Raw genomic sequence first — 22,868 nt, 5'->3', positions numbered from 1 at the left:
CAGAGTGAATGGAAACCGGCACACTATAAATAGATCTATTTGTTTATCCTGTTCTCCAAGATGGCGTAGCAGTTGGACGTGTGTTTGTCTTGTCCTGTGTGAATAGTCTGTAAATAGTCTCTTTCTTCATTTTTTTCGGATATATTTTAATCTCACTTTCCATCTACAAACTAAATATACTTTCCTGCAACCCGCCTCACCCAATGTGGTACGGATTTGCTATTTTTATACTTTATAACTGGAACCTCCATCAGAAGCTAGCCAGCTAACTAGCTACTAGCTATTAGTCATTGTTAGCCACTGCTAGCGGTCTTCACCTTTAGCTCGGACACCAGCCAGCTTTAGCTCGGTCAATACCTGCCAGTCTGTACAGAGCAATACAAACCCAGAGCATATCGGACTACTTTTCTCTACCATATCACTGGATTCCTGCCGCAAGCTCTGGACCATTACACCGTATCATTGCAGCTAGCTAGCTGCAACCGAGTGGCTATTGTTGGCTAACGCCTCTGTCCAGACGCAAGCACCAGTTAGCCTTGAGCTAGCCTCGAGCTAGGCCCATCTCCCGGCTAGCCGAGGAAGTATACGAGCTAATTCTTGGCTTACAATACCTGTTTTGCCAATTGGCCTGGACCCTTTATTGTCGACACGGAGCCCCGCTGATCTAGCTGATGCCTGCTGGACTATTCACTAACACGGTACCTCAATTTGTTTATATGTCGGCCCCAGCCTCGAACTCAGGTCCTGTGTGTACCTAACTGACCCTCTCTGCCCATTCATCGCCATTTACCCGTTGTTGTCTTAGCTCTCCCGATCAACACCTGTGATTGCTTTATGCCTCTCTCAAATGTCAATATTCCTTGTCTACTGCTGTTAGTTCTTATTGTTTAATTTCACTGTAGAGCCCCCAGTCCCGCTCAACATGCCTTAGATAGCTCTTTTGTCCCACCCCCCAGACATGCGAGGACCTCACCGGGCTTAACTGGTGCCTCCAGAGATGCAACCTCTCTCATCGTCACTCAATGCCTAGGTTTACCTCCACTATACTCATATCTTACCATACCCTTGTCTGTACATTATGCCCTGAATCTATTCTACCTCGCCCAGAAATCTGCTCTGTGCCCAACACACTTGACCACCAGTTCTTATACCCTTAAGTCGTACCCTTATCCTACTCCTACTCTGTTCCTCTGGTGATGTAGAGGTTAAACCAGGCCCTGTAGCCCCCAGTACTACACCTATTCCCAGGCGCTCTCATTTGTTGACTTCTGTAACCGTAAAAGCCTTGGTTTCATTCATGTTAACATCAGAAGCTTCCTCCCTAAGTTTGTTTTATTCACAGCTTTATCACACTCCTCAAACCCGGATGTCCTAGCAATGTCTGAAACCTGGCTTAGGAAAGCCACCAAAAATTCTGAAATTTCCATCCCCAACTACAACATTTTCAGTGAAGATAGAACTGCCAAAGGGGGCGGAGTTGAAATCTACTGCAGAGAGCCTGCAGAGTTTGGTCATACTATCCAGGTCTGTGCCCAAACAGTTGACCTCATCCCATCAGGAGAGGATGCCTGGTTATTCTTTAAAAGTGCTTTCCTCACCATCTTAAATAAGAATGCCCCATTCAAAAATGTAGAACTAAACAGATATAGCCCTTGATTCACAACAGACTTGACTGCCCTCAACCAGCACAAAAACATCCTGTGGCATACTGCATTAGCATCGAATAGCCCCCGCGATATGCTACTTTTCAGGGAAGTCAGGAACCAATATACACAGTCAGTTAGTAAACCAAAGGCTAGCTTTTTCAAACAGAAATGTGCATCCTGTAACACTAATTCCAAAAAGTTTTGGGACACTGTAAAGTCCATGGAGAATAAGAGCACCTCCTCCCAGCTGCCCACTGCACTGAGGCTAGGAAACATTGTCACCACCGATAAATCTACGATAATCGACAATTTCAATTAGCATTTTTCTACGACTGGCCATGCTTTCGACCTGGCAACCCCTACCCCGGCCAACAGCTCTGCACCTCCCGCAGCAACTCCTCCCCCCCCCCCCCCCCCCCCCCCCACTTCTCCTTCACCCAAATCCAGATAGCTGATGTTCTGAAAGAGCTGCAAAATGTGGACCACTATAAATCAGCTGGGCTAGACAATCTGGACCCTCTCTTTCTAAAATGATCCGCAGAAATTGTTGCAACCCCTATTACTAGCCTGTTCAACCTCTCTTTCATGTCGTCTAAGATCCCTAAAGATTGGAAAGCTGCCGTGGTCATCCCCCTCTTCAAAGGGGGAGATACTCTAGACCCAAACTGTTACAGACCTATATCCATCCTGCCCTGCCTTTCTAAAGTCTTCAAAAGCCAAGTTAACAAACAGATCACCGACCATTTCGAATCCCACCGTACCTTCACTACGCAATCTGGTTTCCAAGCTGGTCATGGGTGCACCTCAGCCACGCTGAAGGTCCTAAACGATATCATAACCGCCATCGATAAAAGACAATACTGTGCAGCCGTCTTCATCGATCTGGCCAAGGCTTTTGACTCTGTCAATCACCGCATTCTTATCGGCAGACTCAATAGCCTTTGTTTCTCAAATGACTGCCTCACCTGGTTCACCAACTACTTCTCAGATAGAGTTCAGTGTGTCAAATCGGCCTGTTGTCCGGACCTCTGGCAGTCTCTATCGGGGTGCCACAGGGTTCAATTCTCAGGCCAACTCTTTTCTCTGTATATTTCAATGATGTCTCTCTTGCTGCTGGTGATTCTCTGATCCACCAATACACAGACGACACCATTCTGTATACATCTGAACCTTCTTTGGACACTGTGTTAACAAACCTCCAAACGAGTTTCAATGCCATACAACACTCCTTCCGTGGCCTCCAACTGCTCTTAAATGCTAGTAAAAGTAAATGCATGCTCTTCAACCGATTGCTACCCGCACCCGCCCGCACAACTAGCATCACTACTCTGGACGGTTCTGACTTAGAATATGTGGACAACTACAAATACCTAGGTGTGTGGTTAGACTGTAAACTCTCCTTCCAGACTCACATTAAGCATCTCCAATCCAAAATTAAATCTAGAATCGGCTTCCTTTTTCGCAACAAAGCCTCCTTCACTCATGTTGCCAAACATAACCTCATAAAACTGACTATCCTACCGATTCTTGACTTCGGCGATGTAATTTACAAAGTAGCCTCCAACAGTCTACTCAGCAAATTGGATGTAGTCTATCACAGTGCCATCGTCACCAAAGCCCCATATACTACCCACCACTGTGACCTGTATGCTCTCGTTGGCTGCCCCTCGCTAGATATTCATCGCCAAACCCACTGGCTCCAGGTCATCTATAATTCTTTGCTAGGTAAAGCCCCGCCTTATCTCAGCTCACTGGTCTCCATAGCAACACCCACCCATAGCACGTGCTCCAGCAGGTATGTTTGCCCGCCTTTCCTTCTAGTTCTCTGCTGCCAATGACTGGAACAAATTGCAAAAAATCACTGAAGCTGTCATATCTCCCTCACTAACTTTAAGCATCAGCTGTCAAAGAAGCTTACCGATCACTGCACCTGTAAACAGCCCATCTGTAATTAGCCCACGTAGCTACCTCATCCCCATATTGTTATTTATTTAAAACACTTTTGCTCTTTTTCACCCAAGTATCTCTACGTGCACATCATCATCTACACATCTATCATTCCAGTGTTAATGCTAAAGTGTAATTATTTCGCCACTATGACCTATTTATTGCCTTACCTCCCTAATCTTACTACATTTGCAGACACTGTACAGTCGTGGCCAAAAGTTTTGAGAATGACACAAATATTAATTTTCACAAAGTTTGCTGCTTCAGCGTCTTTAGATATTTTTGTCAGATGTTACTCTGGAATACTGAAGTATAATTACAAGCATTTCATATGTGTCAAAGGCGTTTATTGAGAATTACATGAAGTTGATGCAAAGAGTCAATATTTGCAGTGTTGACCCGTCTTTTTCAAGACCTCTGCAATCCGCCCTGGCATGCTGTCAATTATCTTCTGGGCCACATCCTGACTGATGGCAGCCCATTCTTGCATAATCAATGCTTGGAGTTTGTCAGAATGTGTGGGTTTTTGTTTGTCCACCCGCCTCTTGAGGATTGACCACAAGTTCTCAATGGGATTAAGGTCTGGGGAGTATCCTGGCCATGGACCCAAAATATCGATGTTTTGTTCCCCAAGCCACTTAGTTATCACTTTTGCCTTATGGCAAGGTGCTCCATCATGCTGGAAAAGGCATTGTTCGTCACCAAACTGTTCCTGGATGGTTGGGAAAAGTTGCTCTCAGAGGATGTGTTGGTACCATTCTTTATTCATGGCTGTGTCCTTAGGCAAAATTGTGAGTGAGCCCACTCCCCAGGCTAAGAAGCAACCCCACACATGAATGGTCTGAGGATGCTTTACTGTTGGCATGACACAGGACTGATGGTAGCGCTCATTCCCCAACCAATCGGAATGGGGATTCATCAGAGAAAATGACTTTACCCCAGTCCTCAGCAGTCCAATCCCTGTACCTTTTGCAGAATATCAGTCTGTCCCTGATGTTTTTCCTGGAGAGAAGTGGCTTCTATGCTGCCCTTCTTGACACAATGCCATCCTCCAAAAGTCTTTGCCTCACTGTGCGTGCAGATGCAATCACACCTGCCTGCTGCCATTCCTGAGCAAGCTCTGTACTGGTGGTGCCCCGATCGCGCAGATTCAGTTTATTTGCCTGGCAAAGAGGGACTTTGCAATTAATTGCAATTCATCTGATCACTCTTCATAACATTCTGGAGTTTATGCAAATTGCCATCATACAAACTGAGGCAGCAGACTTTGTGAAAATTAATATTTGTGTCATTCTCAAAACTTGGCCACGACTGTCCATAGATTTTTCAATTGTGTTTTTGACTGTGCGTTTGTTTATCCCATGTGTAACTAACTCTGTGTTGTTGTTTGTGTCGCACTGCTTTGCTTTATCTTGGCCTGGTCGCAGTTGTAAATGAGAACTTGTTCTCAACTGGCCTACCTGATGAAATAAAAAATAAATAAAAAATCCTAAGGTGGATCCCATTCCGATCAAAGTGAATTCATGTTTATTTTGTTAGTATAGGCTAGGATAGTCTATACACACAGTTAAAAAAGTTAACAATGTGCAAACTGACAGGCAATAAACTTGAGACAGACGTGTTTTTTATTATACACTATTAATCCCATGTAGAATGTTTTACCTGAACTATGCACATATGGATCTATCTTAGTTTTTTTTACAGCTTTTTTGCTACATATACATACATTTTACGTATATATTTTACATGCACATTTTGCATACACATTTTACATACACTGCATGCACAATTATTAGGCAAGTGAGTATTCTGATCTTATCATTATTTCTATGGACATTTTCCAACTCCAAACCATATAAACTTGAATGCTTATTGGATTTAATAATTTTCGGTGGTTGGCGGTGTGCATAATTGGCGGTGTGCATTATGTGCATAATGATTAGGCAGCTTCATTACCTCAGGTAAAATGGGCCAAAAAATAGATTTAACTGACACTGAAAAATCAAAAATGGTAAAATGCCCTTCACACGGATGCAACACTCTTGAAATAGCTAAACTATTGAAGCGTGACCACCGGCCAATCAAACGTTTTGTTGCGAATAGTCAACTGGAGCGCAAAAAACCCATGGAGAAGAAAAGGTGCAAATTAACTGCAAAAGACTTGAGAGGAATTAAACGTCAAGCTACCAGGAACCCATTATCCTCCAGTGCCACCACAGAACTGCAACCTACCTGGAGTGTTCAGAAGTACAAGGTGTTAAGTGCTGAAGCGTAAAGATTGGGCAAAGAAATACCTGAAGACAGATTTTTCAAAGGTTTTATGGACAGATGAAATGAGAGTGACTCTTGATGGACCAGATGATTGGGCCCGTGGCTGGATCAGTAATGGACACAGGGCACTTTGAGTCAGGCGCCAGCAAGGTGGAGGATGGGTACTGTTATGGGCTGCTGTCTTTAAGGATGGACCTTTTCGGGTTGAAGATGGACTGAAACTTAACTCTCAAATCTACTGCCAGTTTCTGGAAGATACTTTCAGTAGTATCTTACAAGCAGTGGTACAGGAAGAAGTCCTCAGCATTCAAGAAGGCCATGATCTTTATGCAGGATAATGCTCCATCACATTCATCCAAGTACTCCACTGCTAGCCAGCAAGGGCCTCAAAGATGCCCAAATAATGACCTGGCCCCCTTCCTCACCTGACTTAAATCCTATTGAGAGCTTGTGGGCCCTTCTCAAACGTGAGATTCACAGTGAGGGAAGACAATTCACCTCTTTGAACAGCATTTGGGAGGCTGTGGTTGCTGCTTCAGTGAAAGTTGATCGTGAACAGATCAAGAAACTGACAGACTCCATAGATCGAAGGCTCATGGCAGTTATTGAAAAGAAGGGTGGCTATATTGGTCACTGAATAAACAAGTGAGTTGGGAGAACTTATTTTTGTAATTTAGTTGTCTAATAATTGTGCACACTAATAGTTGCCTAATAATTGTGCACACTTATATATTTCCCTGAGAAAGACATAACATTTCCTTTGTTAAACATTCAGGTTTGAGGTTCAACAGCATTTGGATTGACTGAGAGCATTGTTTGTTCAACAATAAAATGAATCCTGAGGAATACAATTTGCCTATTAATTATGCACATGTAAAATGTTTTATTTTCTTCCTCTTGGTTCCTAGCCATCCCTGGGGCCATCGAGGTGAAGCTGGGGAAGAACAGAACGGAGGCGGACATGCGGCTCTACACGGAAGAGCGTGACCGGCTGGAGAGAGAGAAGGAAGAGATAAGGAGCAGCCTAGTCAACCTGAAGAAGGAGAGGAGGGAGACCAAGGAGGAACTCAGCACCTGCCAAGGTACACCATCAACCCCTTGTGTTGGAGCACAACACATGGTTAGCCTTTACACAAGGGCTCTTTCTCAATTCATCTTTCCTCCATTGCTTGCATCCTTTCTCCTCACCTCCTACTGTGCACACATTGGTTTTAATCAACGTTGTTTCAACCTAATTTGTTAACATATTGTGACGTGGAATCAACGTGGAAGTACATTGGATTTGAAAAAAGTCATCGACCAGTACTGTTTTCATCTAATTTCAACCAGCATTGTAAACATTGAAATTAGGGTAAAACTTCAACATAAATACATTGACTTAACCTGATTAACAGGTTGTTTCATCAATCTAATTTCAACATAATCATCAAAACTATGTATCCGTGGAATTTGCATTAAATTCAATGGTATGTTTGAATCAATGTCATGCCATCAACCTAAATATAGAAGGGTATACTGAAATAAAATGTGACGCCCTAGTCCAACAAATGAACAGTGACTCTTACTGGTATATGAGGAGTAATGCACTTCAGTGAGAACAAGTCTACCATCCAGATGCCTACTTCTATGTATCCTGCTTAGCATTGGAAACAATCTGAGTTCGATTCAGCTGAGCCATCGTATTTAGACATTGAGCAGCTTCCATACTCATTTGCGTAGACTACCTAATAACATGGAATAGTTGAAAGTAAGTAACTTTTGTTACACAAGCTGTGTGTGAAAGAAAATTTGGAGTGAGGTTGGGTTTATGTAGGCTACATTGGCATCTGATTTGCCCAAAGGACACCATTTCAACTTGAAGCTAGGCATACTGTCAATCGTTCATGGTTGATTGGATCATTAGAAGTTTAGAAGCAGTTACCATTAGCCCTATAAATAGCTACATTCATAATACACAGAACATAAATATAAACGCAACATGTAAAGTGTTGATACCATGTTTCATGAACTGAAATAAAAGATCCCAGAAATGTTCCATACACACAAAAAGCGTTTCTCTCAAATGTTGTGCACAAATTTGTTTACGCCCCTAGGTGAGCATTTCTCCTTTGCCAAGATAATCCATCCATCTGACAGGTGTGGCATATCAAGAAGCTGATTAAACAGCATGATCATTACACAGATGGTGCCACAGATGCCACAGATGTCTACATTTTTGAGGGAACATGCAATAGGCATGCTGACTGCAGGAATGTCCACCAGAGCTGTTGCCAGATAATTGAATGTTCACTTCCAACATAATTTTTGAGAATTTGGCAGTATGTCCAACCGGCCTCACAACAGCAGACCACGTGTAACTACGCCAGCACAGGACATCCACATCCGGCTTCTTCATCTGCGGGATCATCTGAGACATGCCACCTGGACAGCTGATGAAACTGAAGAGTATTTCTGTCCGTAATAAATAATTTTTGTGGGGAAAAACTCATTCTGATTGGCTAAGCCTGGCTTCCCAGATTTTTTACACACTAACCGCTTCAGCACTCGGCGGTCCCGTTCTCTGAGCTTGTGTGGCCTACCATTTTGTGGCTGAGATGTTGTTGCTCCTAGACGTTTCCACTTCACAATAACAGCACTTACAGTTGACCGGGGCAGCTATAGCAGGGCTGAAATTTGACGAATTGACTTTACTCAGTACTTTGATGCACCTTTGACTGTGATTACAGCCTCGAGTCTTTTTTACCTTTATTTAACTTGGCAAGTCAGTTAAGAACAAATTCTTATTTTCAACGACGGCCTAGGAACAGTGGGTTAACTGCCTTGTTCAGGGGCAGAACGACAGATTTTTACCTTGTCAGCTCGGGGATTCGATCTTGCAACCTTTCGGTATATATCACACTCTCACAAACTGAAATATAATGTGTGTACAATAAATTGCTTAGAAAGAGGTCTCAATTATCTCTAATTTGTATCCCCTGTAGCTTTAGAATCGTAGCAAAATTGGTTCCTGTTTCAGTCATGTCTTTGGTCATGTTGGCATTGGTTAACCAAAAACACCCTATTGATTAGTTGACATATAGTATCTCCTCACTAGCCAGGCGATGGCTGCATGTTGCAGTTGGTGAGAAGCAAGTACAGCAACTTGAAGGCGACTTCATCCAAAAACTGCATGACCTTTGATCACATTGTAAAGTTAATGCAGTCAACATGTAGGCACAAATGTAACACATTTTGAAAGGCAGTCACCAACTATGGACTTGACAAAATGGATCCGCTCGAAAGCGCCCAATAAAACATCACCCATTCGAGTGTTTGATCTTGTAACACGGCTGCAACGTCGAACATGGGATTTGCCGGATGATAAAGTCGGGTGTGGTTTTGTTGCATCCAATGGCAATGTCCGCAATAGTTATAACACCGGGAGCCGCTTGTGGATTTGACAGCTCTAACACAATTCCACCTCCGACACTCAAAACAACCGCTATGCAGAATGTTGGCTAAAGAGGATCTGATTGAATCAAGCCTTTACTTAGTGTCTATGCTGTTTTTTAAGACATTCAAGTATAAAAGACAACTTCATGTGTAATCTTTGTTTTTGTGTGTTTTATCCCCTACTAAAAAGGAGCACATTTGGCAAATTCTTAATTATTCTAGCCTTTAGTAAGAAACAGTTAACATGGTTTAACATGATGCTTGTTTCATGACTTTCCCTCTACATATGCCATATGTAGCTGTAAAGTAAACAAGCATGTCACATAAAAACATTCTCAATCACTGAGATCATGATTGGCATCCATATGTCATGTGGCTCAGTTGGTAGAGCATGGTGTTTGCAATGCCAGCATGGTGTGTGCAACGCCAGGGTTGTGGGTTTGATTCCCACGGGGGGCCAGTACAAAAAATAAAAAATACATTTTGTTTTGCATGAAATTAAATTAAATGTATGCATCCACTACTGTAAGTCGCTCTGGATAAGAGCGTCTGCTAAATGACTAAAATGTAAAAATGTAAAAATGTAATTGTAATTATGTCAGGTTTGACGTTCTGATTGATACATGTCCATGTTACTCAGATCCGGCGCAGCAGGCCTCCCTGGATGCATGTCTGAAGCAGAAGGAGGAGGCGTGCCGGGAGGCGGAGCATTGTCGGGTGGAGGTGGAGCTACGATTGATGGATGTGAAGGAGAGTCTGAGGAAAGCAGAGGCGGGGCCTTTCGTTCTGGGCACCACATTGGACAGCAGCCTCCTGGACACACCCATGGTGTGTAGGTTAACACTGCCTATAACAAATTTGCCCCTGGATGCTGATCTTGGGTAAATTTCACATTTCCCCCACTTATGGTTAAGGACAGGCACCACAGGCTAATCGTTTATTTTTTTTATTTACTCTAATCAGACAAACTTTACCAGTTGAAAATATACATAAAAACAATATATTTTTGTATTATTTATATAAAATAAAAATATGCAAATGAGCCAACACCTTAAATATGCCTTATTTGCATATTACGATAATCCGTTTTTCAACACATTGCTTCAAGGCAGAATATTTTTGTTTTACTGTGATAAGACACTCAATGGTCAGACTTTTACAGAACAGCTTATCAAAATGTTGTAATTTCATGGAATCACATTTATGCATATTTTGCATATAATTACATTATTGCAAGTTACAGTTGCAAAACATCCCAAAATTTGAAAATTGACAGATGGAAGCAAAATCACAATTTTTGCCTGTGGTGCCTGGCTTTAAGATTAGGATTGGAGGAAGGGAAGCTGATCCTAGAGCTGTATCTAAGGGAAACTTTACCCTGGATCCTGCATATACCAAAGAGTGTATCACAAAGCAGAGCCCTAGACTACGTACCTGGTTTGAGGGGTTAGCGCGGTAACTTTGGTCAACTCTAACTTCAACTCGGGATAACCTGTACCACGAAAGTGGCTCACCTTTTAGCCAGGTAAATTTCTAATTTCTAATCCTTCAGAACTATCTGTAACCTGCTCCGGGGCAGGCTAATTCAGGGATAAATCAATTTATCCTGAATGAAGTGCCTGAGGTGAGGACCAGTGAAATCAGATTCCCTCCCTCTCGCATATATTGTGTCATCATCCCCTTCATTTGAGGTAGATGACTGATTTAAATATTTATTAATCAAATGTGTTAAAAAATAGTAATGTTAAAATACCTATCACAAACATTTAGTAATGACAGAATGCATTTGAAACTTCACGCAGAGTAAACATTTTCTATGTCTAAAAACAATTATTTTATCGATATGAGTGGGAAAAAAGGTGCTTGTGCATTGAAAAGCACACCAAAGCAACCAAAGACGGAATTAAAAACGTATTCGGGATCAGTGTCCCATTCACGGGACGGTTAAGCTAACACAGGCTAATGTGATTAGCATGAGGTTGTAAGTAACAAGAGAATTTCCCAGGACGTAGGCATATCTGATATTGGCAGAAAGCTTAAATTATTGTTAATCTAACTGCACTGTCCAATTTACAGAAGCTATTACGGTGAAAGAATACCATGCTATTGTTTGAGGAGAGTGCACAGTTTTGAACATGAAAAGTTATTAATAAACAAATTAGGCACATTTGGGCAGTCTTGATAACAACATTTTGAACAGAAATGCAATGGTTCATTGGATCAGTCTGAAACTTTGCACATACACTGCTGCCATCTAGTGGCCAAAATCTAAATTCCACCTGGGCTGGAATAATACATTATGGCCTTTCTCTTGCATTTCAAAGATGATGGTACAAAATAAATACAAAATAACGTTTTTTTTCCCTTTGTATTATCTTTTACCATATCGATTGTGTTATATTCTTCTACATTCCTTTCACATTTCCACAAACTTCAGTGTTTCCTTTCAAATGGTACCAAGAATATGCATATCCTTGCTACAGGCAATTAGATTTCTGTATGTCATTTTAGGCGAAAATGTTAAAAAGGAAAGGTTAACAATAAGTAATCAAATAATGATGGCACTTCTAAAAGCCAATTTCACACCGTAGCCTGCTGAATTTGCAAGATAACATTTCTTTCATTTTGATTTCGGCACAAACGAAAATGTGGCACTGACTCGCCCATGTACTGATGTTTCAGCATTGTCTCAATGAAGAGTTTGGCGTTCAACTAGCCACATGCACGTGCATGCACAAGCCTACTGGAGTTAGCGGCTGGCGGACGAGCAATATCCAACGTCGTAACACGAATGAAGCTTGAGCTGGAATGTGAAGCTAACTGAAGCTAGGATTCTTCAGAAAACCCTGAGTAGATCTAGCTTGCATCGTAGTATGCCCCTCAACATCACTAAGTTAACTAGCTAACTTTGATAAACATTCAGAATAAGCATTCAGTTCTTGACTTTCTTGTTACAGGCGAAAGCAGCATCCATGGGCCCCCCACAGACTCCCTCTCCCCCCACAAACTATGGGGACTCCTCTCCTGTCAACTCTGCCACCGCGCTTAAGAATAGACCCCTGTCAATCATGGCATCCAGCAAAGGCAACGTCCTGCAGAAGGCTAAGGTCAGAGGTTATTGTCCCCCCCTCCCCCCACACACAGGCATTTGAATACTTTATTTGGATCTATAATGGAGAACCCATATTTTCAAAGGTCATTTTTGTATGCATTTTTTGAGTTGGATGGATGTCCTTTGGTTGGTGGACCATTGTTGATACACACAGAAAACTGTTGAGCGTGAAACACCCAGTAGTGTTGCAGTTCTTGACATAAACCTGTGCGCCTGGCACCTAATACCATAGGCACTTCAATATTTTGTCTTGCCCATTCACCCTCTGAATGGCACACACACAATCCATGTCTCAATTGTCTCAAAGCTTAAAAATACTTATTTGACCTGTCCTTCTCCCCTTCATCTACACTGATTGAAGTGGATTTAACAAGTGACATCAATAAGGGACCATAGCTTTGACCTGGAATCACCTGGTCAATCAGTCATGGAAAAAACAGGTGTTCTTAATGTTTGAATGCTCAGTGTATGTTGTTGATATGATCACACACAAACATACTTTTTACTAATTTACTCATACACATACAGTACAGTGGCAAGAAAAAGTATGTGAACCCTTTGGAATTACCTGGATGTCTGCATAAATTGGTCATCAAATTTTATCTGAACTTCATTTAAGTCACAACAATAGACAAACATAGTGTTCTTAAACTAATAACACAGAAGTTATTGTATTTTTCCATATTGAGTACATAATTTAAACATTCAGTGTAGGTTGAAAAAAGTATGTGAACCCCTAGGTTAATGACTTCTCCAAATGCTAATTGGAGTAAGGAGTCAGCTAACCTGGAGTCCAATCAATGAGACGAGATTGGAGATGTTGGTTAGAGCTGCCTTGCCCTGAAAAAAACCCTCACAAAATTTGAGTTTGCTATTCACGAGAAACATTGCCTGGTATCAACCATGCCTCGAACAAAAGAGATCTCAGAAGATCTAAGAGTAAGAATTGTTGACTTGCATAAAGCTAGACAGGGTTACAAAAGTATCTCTAAAAGCCGTGATGTTCATCAGTCCAAGGTAAGACAATGTGTCTATAAATGGAGAAAGTTCAGCACTGTTGCTACTCTCCCTAGGAGTGGCCGTCCTGCAAAGATGACTGCAAGAGCACAGCGCAGAATGCTCAATGAGGTTAAGAATAATCCTAGAGTGTCAGCTAAAGACTTACAGAATTCTCTGGAACATGCTAACATCTCTGTTGACGAGTCTACGATACGTAACACATTAAACAAGAATGATGTTCATGGGAGAACACCACGGAGAAGCCACTGCTGTCCAAAAAAAACATTGCTGCACATTTGCAGTTTGCAAAAGTGCACCTGGATGTTCCACAGCGCTACTGGCAAAATATTCTGTGGACAGATGAAACTACAGTTGAGTTGTTTGGAAAGAACAACTACAGTTGAGTTGTTTGTAAAATATAGTGGAGGGAGCATCATGGTTTGGTGCTGCTTTGCTGCCTCAGGGCCTGGACAGCTTGCTATCATCGACGGAAAAATGAATTCTCAAGTTCATCAAGACATTTTGCCGGCAGAATGTTTGGCTATCGGTCCGCCAATTGAATCTCAACAGAAGTTGAGTGATGCAACAGAACAACGACCCAAAACACAGAAGTAAATCAACAACAGAATGGCTTCAACAGAAGAAAATACGCCTTCTGGAGTGGCCCAGTCAGAGTCCTGACCTCAACACGATTGAGATGCTGTGGCAGGACCTCGAGAGCGGTTCACACCAGACATCCCAAGAATATTGCTGAACTGAAACAGTTTTGTAAAGAGGACTGGTCCAAAATCCCTCCTGATCGTTGTGCAGGTCTGATCCACAACTACAGAACACATTTGGTTGAGGTTACTGCTGCCAAAGGAGGGTCAACCAGTTATTAAATCCAAGGGTTCACATACTTTTTCCACCCTGCACTGTGAACGTTTACACGGTGTGTTCAATAAAGACTTGAAAACGTATAATTGTTTGTGTGTTATTAGTTTAAGAAGACTGTGTTTGTCTGTTGTTGTGACCTAGATGAAGATCAGATCCAATTTTATGACCAATTTATGCAGAAATCCAGGTATTTCATAAGGGTTCACATACTTTTTCTTGCCACTGTACATTTACTCTGACTTAGTACTATTCTTACACTGGCCAGAGGAAAGGAGACAAAATGCAAGACTATTGCAGTACTGCCTCTGAGATTGACATCCTTTAAAGCAGTGGTTCTCAAACCTCTCCTCAGGGACCCCCAGCCATTCCATGTATTTGATTTATTCCTGAGCTAGCACATCTGATTCAACTTATCAAGCTCTTGACTAATTGAGTGAATCAGGTGAGCTAGTTCGGAGCTACAATAGAAGTGTGAAATGTCTGGAGGTCCCTGAGGAGACGTTTGAGAACCAGTAATTTAAATCAGTGGTCACCAATCAGTCAATCTACAAACATTTCTGTAGAAATCCAACGATTAAAGCCTTGAGCTTCTATTTTTTGTATTTATTTTTTTCGTCTTGGGCTGTTGGCGGTAGGTGTACTTGAATCAACTGGCCTACACGCCGGCCGGGTAGGCAAAGTGTTCCAATTTTGAACCATTTGATTTGGACATGGAGAGCTAAATCAAAGCACCTACTACTGACCAATCGGATAGCTCAAATTACTGTGCCTGCAGCTTCCATAACCCCACCCACAGCAAAGTTGATACTAGCCTATGTGAGATTTCATAACTTTTAAAACCATGACCAGAGAGAGACAGTCAAAGAAAACAGCAAAGAGTGAGTTTTATTCAGCACTGTCAACACTGTTTTTTTTCCAACACCTTTACAAATGTGCTTCTCCCTACAACCAGCACTACAGCTGCAATGAATGAGTAGCCAAGTATATTGATAGGCCTGCATTTTTATTATTAGTGGCTCGTCGTGTCTATTTTAATATCGAGGAATGTTTAACTTCAAAGGAACAACAACATTAATTTGTGCATGAGATAGAAATAATGTGGTTCTTCTCGAGTTTTGCCATCAGGTGGAAGACATTGTCCCTTCTCTCTGGTCAGTCTCACCGGTGGGAGAGAGCAGGGACTTTGAGAGGCGAACCCTCTGCTGCTCTCTCCCTCCCTCTGCTGAGACTGACCATCAGATGCATGCAGGTACCATTAGTCTGGTAAAATAAAAAATTACATTATTTAAATGTATGCCCACCAGTGCCTCGCACGTAATAAAACAACTGATCTATTTTGTTATCATGTAACTCAAGTTTTGAAATATAATATGGTCTGAGAAGAACAATATTGTCAGGGCAAGCATAGTCAATATGCTGTGATAATGTATTAGGCCTACTGCACAAACCTCATTCCTGCAGAACTGTTTTTATTAGGTTAATGCTACATAGGTTTACATTTTTTAAGTCATGTTTTTAAAAAATATATCTGAGCGGTAGATCTCGGCTTGCATTTTGACATCGAAAGTGATCTTGACTCAAAGGTTGGTGACCACCACTTTAAAGGCACAATTATTTTTGTTTTGAGCCTGTTTTCAGGGATAAGGCTGAAGAAATGTAACGTCTCAAATGAATTCATTGGAGCTATATGAAGAGCCATGAGAACAAATTAATAGCTTCAAACAATGTAAAATACAGAAACTATCATGGTTGGTATTAACGCTGTTCTCTCTGCACACACAGGAATGGGAGAAGAAATCCACCACATAGGGGTGAGCAAGACTTTCCCTTTGATCTCTGATGACATTTGAGGTCATCATTATGACCCATGGCCAGGTCAGGTGCTATGCTTTGGCAAAGAGTGGCTGCACTGGGGGGCTAGGGAGGAAAAGGACGCCACCCCCACCACCTCCCTGCCCCTCCACCTTCCTCTGTCCAACCAGAGAATAGGACAGAAACGAATGGCTCCACAGAAAGCCAATTAGAGACCAGGCACACCTGTCTACTGGAAAACCAATGCCACTGGACAATTCTAGATTTGAAAACGATTTAAGTCCTTTTTTTCATAGTCACATTTTCATATTGTCACATTTTTTTAAATGTTTAAAGAGGTTTTTTTTAAATAATATACAGTATTCTTTTTGGAAATATGGAGCCACTTTCCTCTTACACCAGCATGCCACAGGGGACGACCCCACTACTAGGTCTACCATTTGGTACAGGCTGATAGCCAAGATGTAAATACATATTACACTGTTCTGTTTACTTGTATGCTAGCTAAAACTTGCACTTTTATTCAAATAAAAAAACTTAGTACTGACATAAATACTTGCTTGCTGATAAATGTTATGTGCATTTCATAATGGAATTTAATTTCAAGTTGCCGGCACAGTCAAATGGGTCTTCATGAAACACTTTCCAGAAAGAAGATGCATTCAATCAATCAAATGTATTTATAAAGAACTTTTTTACATCAGCAGTCACAAAGTGCTATACAGAAACCCACCCTAAAACCCCAAATAGCAAGCAATGCAGATGTAGAAGCATGGTGGCTAGGAAAGCACCCTAGAAAGGCAGGAAACAAGTAAGAATCCTAGAGAGGAACCAGGCTCTGATGGGTGGCCAGTCCTTTTCTGTTTGTGCCTGGTGGAGATTATTAAGAGTACATGGCCATTTAAGGCCAGAATGTTCTTCAAGATGTTTATAGATGACCAGCAGGGTCAATAATAATCACAGTGCTTGTAGAGGGTGCGACAGGTCAGTTGGCTTTTCATAGCCGAGCATTGAGGTCAAGACAGCAGGTGCGGTAGAGAGAGAGAGTTGAAAACAGCAGGTAGCACGTCAAGGTAGCACGTCCTGTGAACAGGTCAGGGTTCCCTAGCGCATGGCGGAACCGTTGAAATTGTAGCAGCAGGGTGACCAGGTGGACTGGGGACGGCCAGGATTCATCAGGCCAGGAGGTCCTGAGGCATGATCCTAGGGCTCAGGTCCTCTGGGAGGTGAGGGAGAGAGAGAATTAGAGTGAGCATACTTAAATTCACACGGGACACCAGATATAACAGACTGAACCTAATCCCCCGGCACATAGACTATTGCAGCAGACTATTGCAGCAAAGATACTGGAAACTGAGACGGGTGGGTCGGGGGACACTGTGGCCCCTTCCGACGATATCCCCGGACAGGGCCAACCAGGCAGGATATAACACCACCCACTTTGCCAAAGGACAGCCCCCACACTACTAGAGGGGTATAGCCCATGAAAATCTTCTCCACCGCACGAACCTGAGGGGGCACAAAACCGGACAGGAAGATCACGTCTGTGATTCAACCCACTCAAGTGACGCACCCCTCCTAGGGACGGCATGGAAGAACACTAGTAAGCCAGTGAGCCAGCCCCCGTAATAGGGTCAGAGGCAGAGAATCTCTGGAGAGAGACAGCAAGGGCAGTTCGTTGCTCCAGTGCATTGCCGTTCACCTTCGCGCCCCTGGGCCAGACTACACTCAATCATAGGACCTACTGAAGAGATGAGTCTTCAGTAAAGACTTAAAGGTTGAGACCGAGTCTGCGTCTCTCACACGGAAAGGCAGATCATTCCATAAAAATGGAGCTCTATAGGAGAAAGCCCTGCCTCCAGCTGTTTGCTTAGGGACAATAAGGAGGCGTGTGTCTTGTAACCGTAGCATACGTGTAGCAACAGCAGCCATACATACGAAGCATCGGGGAGTGCTGGCGTTCCGGTTGGAATGGTGGCAGCAGCTCTGGGTCGCCACCGATGGAACCGGGGATGCCTACCCAGCTCGTCGGGCTTTCACGCCCTAGCTGGATCGAGAGGTTTCCTTGCCCCGGTTGGCTCGGATGACGCCCATCCCACGTCGGACCTCAGCCGGATCATCAGTTCTTGTTCGCCCAGCCGGTCCAGGAGTGTTTTGTTTGTTTTGTTCGTGACGTCGGGGTGGATTCCGCCACCGATGGAACCGGGGGTGCCTCAGCCAGCCCGTTGGGCTTTCACGCCCTGGCTGGCTCGAGAGGTTTTGTTGCCTCAGTTGGCTCGGCAGGTTCCCATCCCACGTCACACTCCACTGGATCACCGGGCTCCCCTTCTGCTGCAGGATCGACAGGCGTCTTGCCTCAGCCAGATCGTCAAGCTCTCATGCCTTGGCCGGCTCGCCAGGCTCTCATGCTCCTGCCGGTTCGTCGGGTTTTCACGCCCCTTCTGGCTTGCCCAGCGCCCATGTCTCGGCCGATTCGCCCCGGCGTCCCAAGAGGGAGGGATACTGTCACGTCTGCTCCCACTCTTCCCTTCCCCTGGCGCTTGAGGGTGCCAGATTACTCTGCATCACACACTCCTGCCATCCATCACTCACACCTGCCCTCCCTCGTCACTCGCATCAGCATTATTGGACTCACCTGGACTCATTCATCACCTGTTTATTTCCTCCCCTATATTTGTCAGTTCCCTGCTGCTGCATTGATTGTCTTTTGTCTTAGTTTCTGTTTGCTGACGCTGTGCCTGTCTCGTTATATATCCGTCATTTATTAAATGTTTACTCCCCTTACCTGCTTCGTCCCTCCAGCGTCATTCCACGTGACAAATGGAGTACCGTGATTAATGAACAGTCCAGCAGGCATCAGCTATGTAGCCAAGTGATCATAGGGTCCATTGAACAGCAATAGATGAAACAGTGAAGCCGCAGGGTAGTTGTTACTACGCTAGCAAGCGGGAGATACAAGCATTTAAACTTAGCAGGCCGGGGCTAGTAGAAGCGTCTGCTCCGATGTCCGGCAAATGCCGGTTGAGGGCACAGCGGATAGAGTTACGTCGGCAGACCAGACGTGGTGGTGCGACGGTCCTGTCTGGTCCAGCGACGGTGGGTTTGTGCCCATAGGCAACCTGGTTGTCGGTGATGTCGGGTTAGGACCTGCCTTACAACAGGCCTACAAGCCCTCAGTCCAACCTCTCTCAGCCTACTGCCGGTAGTCTGAGCACTGATGGAGGGATTGTGCGTTCCTGGTGTAACTCGGGCAGTTGTTGCCATCCTGTACCTGTCCTGCAGGTGTGATGTTCGGATGTACTGATCCTGTGCAGGTGTTACACATGGTCTGCCACCGCGAGGACGATCAGCTGTCCGTCCTGTCTCCCTGTAGCTCTGTCTTTGGCGTCTCACAGTACGGACAGTGCAATTTATTGCCCTGGCCACATCTGCAGTCCTCATGCCTCCTTGCAGCATGCCTAAGGCATGTTCACACAGATGAGCAGGGACCCTGGGCATCTTTCTTTTGGTGTTTTTCAGTCAGTAGAAAGGCCTCTTTAGTGTCCTACGTTTTCATAACTGTGACCTTAATTGCCTATCGTCTGTAAGCTGTTAGTGTCTTATTAACGACTGTTCCACAGGTGCATGTTCATTAATTATTTATTGTTCATTGAACAAGCATGGGAAACAGTGTTTAAACCTTTTACAATGAAGATCTGTGAAGTTATTTTGATTTTTACGAATTATCTTTAAAAAGACAGGGTCCTGAAAAAGGGACGTTTCTTTTTTGCTGAGTTTATGTGATATCAACAGTGAGGTATATTGTCTGCATGATTTAAATATTGACTGGCTCTCATCAAGCTGCCTACTCAAGAAAAATATTAAAACTGTAGTGCTTGCAACCTGGTTCAGGTTGTCAGTCAACCGACCAGGGTATTTACAAACAGCACAGGAATGAAATCATCAACATGTATTGATCACGGCTTTACTAATGCTGCAGAAATATGCTTTAAAGTAGTATCTAAATCCATAGGATGTCGTGATCACATTATAATAGCCATATCTAGGAAAACCAAAATTCCAAAGGCTGGGCCTAATATAGTGTATAAGAGGTCATCCAATACGTGATGATGATGTAAAGAATATTTACTGGTCTGTGGTGTGTAATGAGGAGCAACCAGACGCTGCACTTGACACATTTATGAAATTTCTTATTCTAGTTACTAATAAGCACGCACCCATTAAGAAAATGATCTGTAAAAACTGTTAAATCCCCTTTGATTGATGAGGAATTGAAAAATGTTATGGTTGAGAGGGATGAGGCAAAAGGTATGGCAAATAAGCCTGTCAGCCCAACTGATTGGCAAAAATATATAGTATAAAGCTTTGGAGCACCTTAAATTACATTTTGGGGTAAAAAGCCAACTCGGCTCCATCATTAATTGAATCAGATGGCTCATTTATCATAAAACCCACTGATATTGCCAACTACTTTAATTACTTTTTCCTTGGCAAGATAAACAAACTTAGGGGTGAAATGCCAACAACAAACGCTGACACTACACATTGAAGTATATCTGACCAAATTATGAAAGACAAGAATTGTACTTTTGAATTCAGTAAAGTCAGTTTGGAAGAGGTGAAAAAATGATTGTTGTCTATCAACAATGACAAGCCACCGGGGTCTGACAATCTGGATGGAAAATTACTGAGGATAATAGCGGACGATATTGCCACATCTTCAATTTAAGCCTACTATAAAATGTGTGCCCTCAGGCCTGGAGGAAAGCTAAAGCCATTCCGCTACCTAAGAATAGTAAAGCCCCCTTTACTGGCATAAATAGCTGACCAATCAGCCCGTTACAAACCCTTAGTAAACTTCTGGAAAAAATGGTGATTGACCAGATACAATGCTATTTCACAGTAAACAAATTGAAAAAAGACTTTCAGCATGCATATAGGGAAGGACACTCAACAAGCACGGCACTTACACAAATGACTGATGACTAGCTGAGAGAAATTGCTGAAAAAATGATTGTGGGGGCTGTCTTGTTAGACTTCAGTGCAGCTTTTGACATTATCGATCATAGTCTGCTGCTAGAAAAATGTATGTGTTATGGCTTTATACCCCCTGCTATAATGTGGATAAAGAGTTAGTTGTCTAACAGAACACAGTAGAAGCACGAATTCCCCAGGGTAGATGTTTAGGCCCCTTGCTTTTTAAAATCTTTACTAATGACATGCCACTGGCTTTGAGTAATGCCAGTGTGTCGATGTATGCGGATGACTCAACACTATACACGTCAGCTACTACAGAGACTGAAATGACTGCAACACTTAACAAAGAGCTGCAGTTAGTTTCGGAATGGGTAGGAAGGAATAAGTTAGTCCTAAATATTTCCAAAACTAAAAGCATTGTATTTGGGACAAATCATTCACTAAACCCTAAACCTCAACTACATCTCGTAAAGAATAATGTGGATATGGAGCAAGTTGAGGTGACTAAACTGCTTGGAGTAACCCTGGATTGTAAACTGTCATGGTCAAAACATATTGATTCAACAGGAGAAGTCTGTCTATAATAAAGTGCTGCTCTGCCTTCTTAACAACACTATCAGCAAGGCAGGTCCTACAGGCCCTGGTTTTGTCGCACCTGGACTACTGTTCAGTTGTGTGGCCAGGTGCCACAAAGAGGGACTTGGGAAAATTGCAGTTGGCTCAAAACAGGGTAGCACGGCTGGCCCTTAAAAGTACATGGAGAGCTAACATTAATGACATGCATGTCAATCTCTCATGGCTCAAAGTGGAAGAGAGATTGACTTCCTTATTACTTTTTTTTGTAAGAGTTGTTGATAAGCTGAAGGTACCGAGCTGTCTGTTTTAAATTACTAGCACACAGCGCGGACACCCATGCATACCCCACAAGACATGCCACCAGAGGTCTCTTCGCAAAGTACTACATAGAGCCATGACTACATGGAACTCTATTCCCCATCAGGTAACTAATGCAAGCAGTAGAATCAGATTCAAAAAGCAGGTAAAAATACACCTTATGCAACAGCGGGGACTGTGAAGTAACACAAACATAGGCACAGACACACACATGATAACATACGCACTATACATACACACGTACATATGGATTTTGTGTTGTAGATATGTGGTACTGGAGTATGGGCCTGAGGGCACACACTTAGTTTGTTGTGAATTCTGTAATTAATGTACTGTAATGTTTTTAAAATTGTATAACTGTCTTAATTTTGCCAGAGCCCTGGAAGAGTAGCTGCTGCCTTGGGATCCATAATAAATACAAATACAAAACACAATCTGGGAACCATTCCTATCCTACATTGCCCCCAGGCAACCCCCCAAAAAGTAGCCAAGGCAGGAAAACAAACTGTCAGTCGCCACCTAGCTCTGTCCCCATATCCTAGTGTTTTAACACTGTCCCTTCAAATAAAAATAATGAAAGGGCACCTGGCTCTAACGGCACCAGAGGGTGCTCCGGCACCACTGGTGAGTGAGCGCAAACCTAACTGTGGGCTACTCACCAAAAGAGCAGGGAACTGGTGTACATGCGTCAGATAAAGGTGACCTCCGCATGTCTCTTGGCTCGCCATCCCTGGAGCTCTGATTTTCTGGGTGTATTACCAGTAGGTCACAGAAGAAAGTACTCAACTGACCCTGATTAGGAGACGCACCGGGACAGCAAACTGGTTAAAAAAAAAAGTTAATAAAGCAACTGTAGAATCATATTAAAAAATATGAAACAGAACTAGTCCTTGTTCCACGTG

At 43.0% G+C, this 22,868-nt stretch overlaps 1 protein-coding gene across 2 annotated transcripts in view; it reads left to right on the top strand.

Annotated features, from left to right (window-relative positions):
- The window catches only part of afap1l2 (actin filament associated protein 1 like 2), a 178,547-nt gene extending 156,147 nt beyond the window's left edge, over window positions 1-22,400 (top strand). For both annotated transcript variants that reach the window (XM_045702610.2, XM_014159299.3), the window contains exons 16-19: window positions 6,773-6,946; window positions 9,937-10,124; window positions 12,254-12,403; window positions 16,066-22,400. In XM_045702610.2, coding sequence (XP_045558566.1) covers window positions 6,773-6,946; window positions 9,937-10,124; window positions 12,254-12,403; window positions 16,066-16,092 — 539 coding nt within the window. In that variant the 3' untranslated portion in view covers window positions 16,093-22,400. The remainder of the gene's footprint in view (window positions 1-6,772; window positions 6,947-9,936; window positions 10,125-12,253; window positions 12,404-16,065) is intronic.
- Window positions 22,401-22,868: the final 468 nt, after the last annotated feature.

This window comes from Salmo salar, chromosome 19 (assembly GCF_965601325.2).
Source record: "Salmo salar chromosome 19, fSalSal1, whole genome shotgun sequence".
Taxonomy (NCBI): domain Eukaryota; kingdom Metazoa; phylum Chordata; class Actinopteri; order Salmoniformes; family Salmonidae; genus Salmo; species Salmo salar.
The sequence above is the reverse complement of the archived record's forward strand: the minus strand, read 5'-3'. Positions and strand labels throughout refer to the sequence as shown.